Source organism: Plectropomus leopardus, chromosome 14 (assembly GCF_026936395.1).
Source record: "Plectropomus leopardus strain MGB_pleo_1.0 chromosome 14, ASM2693639v1, whole genome shotgun sequence".
Lineage (NCBI taxonomy): Eukaryota > Metazoa > Chordata > Actinopteri > Perciformes > Serranidae > Plectropomus > Plectropomus leopardus.
In genome coordinates, this window is record NC_142189.1 from 950,001 (window position 1) to 956,060 (window position 6,060).

The 6,060-nt window shown below is 40.4% G+C and overlaps 2 protein-coding genes across 4 annotated transcripts in view; one reads left to right on the plus strand and one right to left on the minus strand.

Annotated features, from left to right (window-relative positions):
* Window positions 1-1,080, plus strand: part of hectd1 (HECT domain containing 1) — a 45,371-nt gene extending 44,291 nt beyond the window's left edge. For both annotated transcript variants that reach the window (XM_088087151.1, XM_088087152.1), the window contains one exon: window positions 250-1,080. In XM_088087151.1, coding sequence (XP_087943277.1) covers window positions 250-387 — 138 coding nt within the window. In that variant the 3' untranslated portion in view covers window positions 388-1,080. The remainder of the gene's footprint in view (window positions 1-249) is intronic.
* A 541-nt stretch (window positions 1,081-1,621) lies between these two features.
* On the minus strand, window positions 1,622-5,947 carry ap4s1 (adaptor related protein complex 4 subunit sigma 1). Of its 2 annotated transcripts, none has more exons than XM_088087200.1 (6): window positions 5,808-5,947; window positions 3,406-3,558; window positions 3,166-3,252; window positions 2,630-2,698; window positions 2,103-2,114; window positions 1,622-2,004 (listed from the first exon to the last, which is right to left on the minus strand). In XM_088087200.1, exons 2-6 carry the CDS (start codon window positions 3,541-3,543, stop codon window positions 1,876-1,878), a joined length of 435 nt encoding a protein of 144 aa, XP_087943326.1. In that variant the 5' UTR covers window positions 3,544-3,558; window positions 5,808-5,947; the 3' UTR covers window positions 1,622-1,875. The 2 variants fall into 2 exon arrangements, with proteins under 2 accessions (XP_087943326.1, XP_042338246.1); XM_042482312.2 differs by lacking the exon at window positions 5,808-5,947 and adding an exon at window positions 4,196-4,438.
* Window positions 5,948-6,060: the final 113 nt, after the last annotated feature.

The following is a 6,060-nucleotide window of genomic DNA, read 5'->3' on the forward strand; positions in this document are numbered from 1 at the left end:
GTTTTATTTCTTTTTCTTGTTTTGTTTTTGTTTCTTTGTGGTAAAAATGTTTTTGGTAACATTTTGTTGTCTTTTCATTGCTGATTGTGTACTTTTGTTTTTGCCAGAAATCCAGTAAATTAGCTTAAAGGGTTAATGGAGAAAATCATCAGCAGATGTATGAAAGTAATTCATCAAATATCTGTGTGTGTGTGTGTGTGTGTGTGTGTGTGTGTGTGTGTGTGTGTGTGTGTGTGATGTCGGCTGCAGGTGGACGCCACGGACTCGAGTTACCCGTCGGTCAACACGTGCGTGCACTACCTGAAGCTCCCGGAGTATTCCTCCGAGGACATCATGAGAGAGCGTCTGTTAGCCGCCACCATGGAGAAAGGCTTCCACCTCAACTGACCTCTGACCTCCGACCACACTGAGCATGCTCCTCAAGTCACCGCCGCCCCGCCCCGCCCGCCCGCCACCGCAGCGTGATCGACGGATCAGCCGGCCGATCGGAACCGGCCGCCCGACTGACGAGCGAAGCCGGAGGACGACGAGGAGGACTCAGAATAAAGAGACACATCCTGAAGCTTCATCGTCCTCCTCCTCCTCACTGAGCTGCTGCTGTGTGTGTGTGTGTGTGTGTGTGTGTGTGTGTGTGTGTGTGTGTGTGTGTTGCTCCTCCTCCTCCTGCTCCTCCTGCTCCTCCTCCTCCTCAGTTTAGTGCCTGGTTTGACTCGTAGCTTCTGTTTCGGTTCCTTCAAACAATCATGCTTCTTCTTCTTTTTCTTTCGTTTTATTTTTTGGCTTTTTGTTTCCGTGTGTGTGCGACAGTTTTCTTTTTTCGGGGGGGGGTTCGGGGTTGTTTCTGACCGGCTGTAGGGGTCAAAGGTCAGAGTGCGTTTGGTGTAGTTGTTTGGCTGGATGGCGCCGTAGAGACACTGGTTGCGTGCGAGAGATTCGGCTCTGCTCTCCCTCTTTGTATTTTCTTTGTATATTATTATAAACATTTATTTAACTCAAGTTGCAGTTTGAGGTAAACAGATATTTTCAAATGTGTATGCTCCAAAAAATAATCATTAAAATGTTTGCAAAGTATGAAGTAAAGGCCGAGTCCTGTGGTCTGTGGCCAAAAGTATGTGGACGGCTGCTCGCCGCAGCCGCTGATGAAACTGAAGTTATTTACACACGGACGAACTCGTTTCTTGACATTTCTTCATGCCGTCGCGGCCGGAGGCGTCGGGTTTTCAGGTTTCCATCTCATTCTCATGAATGATGTGAGATTTTATTTATTTATCTGTTTTTGGCAGAAGTGGGCCTGGGGGTGTGTTCTCTTTAAAAATAATGATTTTTTTTTTTAAGAAAAAATAAAAACTGCTAATTGTTTTTCTTTAAAAATCACCAAACTTTTTTTTTCTTTTTAAAAAGTCACCAAATTAAATAAATAAATCACCAGATTTTTTTTTTTTTTTAAATGAGCAAGTCACCAACATTATTTTTTTGTTTAAAAATTGACCAAAAAATAATTGTTTATATAGAAATACATTTTCACATAAAAAAAATCCAGAAATTGATTATTGGGGAAAAATAGCTAAAATCATTTATTTAAAAAAAAAATTGTAACAAGACAAAAATAAATCCCTCGGAGTCCTGGAAAAGTCGTGAATTTATTGGTAAAAATCTGTCTGAATCCTGTCGAGTATTTACGTTTATTTACATTTGACACGTGTTTGTTTATCAGCTGCAGTGATAAAGTAAACAAACAAACAAACATCAGGCTGCAAATTTAACATTTTACTGCAGAAAAATTCAAAGGATTTCGACCCAAAAAATAATCAAACAAATATAAACAATGTCATTTCCTGCTGATGATGTCAGTCTGACATCACTTCCTGTCGAGCCTCAGCCGTCTGCCATCTTGTCGAGGGCGGCGAGCGGTGCGAGGACGCGGCTCTTGTTGGTCTCCACGATGTGTCCGTTCTGGATCATCTCATCCAGGATGATGTGGACTCGGTCCAGATTGAACATGATCTGAAGACGAGCAGTCAAAGAAACAAACAAACGTTCAGGGCTCAGACAGGAAGTGGTGCTCACAGGGAGCGGCTGTGATTGGTCGGGTTAAAGGATACGTCCAGCTCGCTCTGTGGGGAGACACAAAGAGACAAAGACATCAGAGACACAAAGACATCAGCCGTGTTTTGGTGCATTCAGTTCAAACTGTAAGAAATAAGATTTCAAAACTTTTTTAATTTTTTAAAATTTAGGTAAAAATGTCAAAGAAAAAAGAGAAAATTAAAAAAGTAAAACGTCTGAGGAAAGAAAAAATCTCAAAGGAAATGAAGAGAATTAGTTTATGTAACCTAGGAAAAAAACTACATTTCTAATTATTATAATTACATATTTAAAATTAAGTTACAACATTTTTAGAAATTTATTTTTTACTATCTTTTTAATAATAATTTGTTACTCATTTTTCCCAAAAATAAATTCTCTTCAGCCCCACTCAGACGTCTATTCACCACCGTCAAAATCAAAATCAAAAATCACGCAAAGGAACGATTTCCAACCAAAAAACAAATTTCTTCTCCAAAATTCCCAAACTCAGCCGCGGCTGGAAACCTTCGCGAGCGTGTTTCCTGACACAGCGTGAACTCACCACGCGGCTGAAGTATTTATCCAAAACCTCCACGAAGTTATGAACCAGCTCGTAGACGGAGAGTTCGTTCTGAGGAGACAAAAAAACAAAGCACACAGATTCAAACGTTCCTGCAGCACCAAACCCCAAAATCACTGAAAGATCATCACCCAGAGTGATTTTAGGATAAAAGATTTCCTTTTTTTTAATCGCAAAATTTAAAGACAAAAAATGAAATAACTGAAAAATAAAGACGGTGATACAACAACAGAAAGCCAAACAGTGAGCGAGACAAAAGTCTGCTGCCGTCCAGCTCAAATTACAATCAGCACAAAGGACAAAAGACGCAAAATATGAATATAAAATAATACAAAGAAACAAAAACTACTGCAGCGATGAAAGCAACAAAACCGCAAATAAAATCAAATTAAAGACACAAAAGAAAAACACAAAATCAGATCCAGCAGATGAATGTCCGAGAAGAGAATCTAAGAGACGTCGCAGCTTATCGTGCAGCTTTGTGACGTGACGTGACGTCGAGCAGGCGCGTCTTTCACCTCGCTGTCCGTGACGCCGACCACGATGTAGAGCGCCGCGTATTGACGGTAAACCAGTTTGAAGTCTTTGTACTCCACAAAGGAACACTGGGAGAGGACAGAGGACAGGGACAGAGGACAGGGACACACCGCCAAGGTCAATATCAGATACTGAAAAAAACTGGTTTACTTCTCACAGACAGATGGAAAGACAGACAGACAGACAAAGACGGACAGATGGACAGACGGATAGTTGGGGACCTGGTCTTTCTTGCGGCTCAGGCAGCAGCGGACCACGTCGGCCTCCAGCGCCGTCCTCCTGCTGAGCTCCACAGGTGTGAAATACCTGGACAGACGAGTCTGTCCCTGCCGGTTCACCATAAGCACGAACTTTATCATCCCGCCGTCACACCGCTGCGCGCACACGCACACACATACACACACACACACACACACACACACACACACACACACAATAATCAGAGCAGAAACTGGAGTCAATAAACTTTAGACATTTGGGAAAAATCTCCATAAAACTATATTTATTATTATGTTACAAAATTATTAACTTTGTTTAACGTAATAAAAAAAGTAATTTAAAGGTAATTTTCTCATTTTGACTTTTCTTTTCTGTCTTTCTTTTTTGTTTTTAATTTCAGGTCATTTATTTGCAATTTCTTCTTAAGTTATTCTTTGCCTTCTTCCCTTGTTTTGTGTTTTAAAGCCATTTTACTCAGGTGTCAATAGATTAATGATTTACATAAAACAAGTATCGATACTTTTATCGTCCGATACGATATTGCTAAACAAAAAGTACCGCGATATTTCTGCGGCCCGTCTGGGACAATTTCAACTTCACGGCTTCCGTTACCGGCGGCGGAGTGTCCGAGCAGCCCCTGAAGGCAGCACGCCGCATTATCACGTCTGATCGGTTTACAACCGGCAATAAAACCGGTAAACAGACGGTATAACGGCTCTGAGCGGCCGTTAAACGACGTAATTTGTCGGTTAACGTCACGACCTTATTTTGTTCGTTTGTTTTTGAACTTACCGGCAGCTGTTAGCATGAAGCTAAACTGAAGCTAAATGAGCTCCATCATAACGCAGGTAAAAACAACAGTAGCAGCTAACTGCTGTTTCAGCCGCTGCTCTCAGTGAACATTCAAGCGCGCAGAAGCTCCGAAAATAAACTGAATTTAAAATAAAGTTCAACTGTTCAAGAGTCTTCCAGCACCGTGAAGCTAACTGAGCTGTTAGCATTTCTGACGCATGCTCAGTAGAGTCGTCTTCTGGTGCGTTGAAGAAACAAAAAGCAGAGTAGGATTTTATTGTTCAGACCGAATTTCAGTTTCAAGTTTTTAGTTATTGTAGTTTCAAGTCTTATTTTTTTTTTTGTCATACACAACAATTAAAGATACTTTTTAGGTGCTAATAAAAATGTCTAAAAAGAAAAAAAAACACATATTTAAAAATGAGAATCTCAGATAAAACACAGCAATAATCAAAATACCAGAATAGAAGATACTTATTATTGTGATAAGATATAATACACCTAAAATATGAAATTAAATGGTATAAATTTGTGGGAGACGGGTGAATGGTAATCGCAAATCAAATAAACTGATATAATACTAACATATATAATAAGAATAACTGGAACGTATCAGATGTATATGAATTAAATGTAAATGTAGTGAACGTGTATTGAACAGTTTTAAAGGAATATTAGGGTGAAAACAAAAATATTTAATATTTTTAAATCCAAAACAAAATGCAAAAGGAATTTCTAACATTTATACATTTAAATGTTGTCTTTCACTTATAATACATTTTGATGTTTATATGAACGGCTCTAAATAGTGTTTACGATGAGTGAAATAAAATATCTTGAGTGTCCAAAGTGAAAGTCGAAGAGCAGAGTGATTCTGTGTGTTATTAACGGACACTGGGGGAACTCCGACCTCTACATTTACATTTAGTTACTTTAGTATTATTAGTAGTATTTCAGTGTTGTCGTCATCTCGGGTCAGTATAAATAATTTCTGCACTCTCGAGGTGTCCTGAACGTCTCATATGTGACGACAGGAGGAAGTCTGTTTGCAGTTTGTACAGCAAAGTTTATTTATATACAAAACAATAATCATCATCATCATTATTATTATTGTTATTAGTAGTATAATAGTAATAGTAATAGCAGTAGTAGTATTAGTAGTAGTAGTAGTAGTAGTAGTAGTAGTAGTAGTAGCAGTAGTATCAATAGTAGCAGTAGTATTATTAATGCTACTGGTAGTTGTACAAGTACTGCTGTTGTTGTTGACTCAGGTGAGTGTGAATAACCCGACTCTTCTCCTCTTTGCCCTTTGGGGTAAATTAAGTCAGAAGGTCCAAAACCCAGCACCTAATGATTATCTAGCACTGACAAAGTTGTGTGATGTTGTATGTTGACTGTCATCGTAAGTAGTGACACTGAGATGTTGAATCTCAGATGCTGAGATGGCTACTGGTTATTACTTTGGTTTCCAAAAAAAAAAAAAGGGGGGGGCCACTAGACCTGTGACCAATCACACCTGAAGCACTTTTTGCACTTACTAAGGGTTTTTTCCTTAAGTCTAAAAGCGTCTGCTAAATGAAATTGTAGAATTGTAGAATTGAATAATTCCTACACTCTGTCGGTGTCCTGAACGTCTCTCATGTGATGACAGGAGGACGGCTGTTTTCCCGTCATGCAGCGCGGCCGGGTTCTCCCTCCGTCATCGGCTCGGGGAGAGAGAGGGAGCAGTAATGGCGGCCGGTTAGAGCCACACACAAACACCGCGTCCCGCAATCAGCCGCCCGCACGCACCGACCGCAGCGCTCCGGGGGCAGCCAGCCTCACTCACCGCGGCCGCGCCGGCTCCACAGGCACGGAGCGGGGAC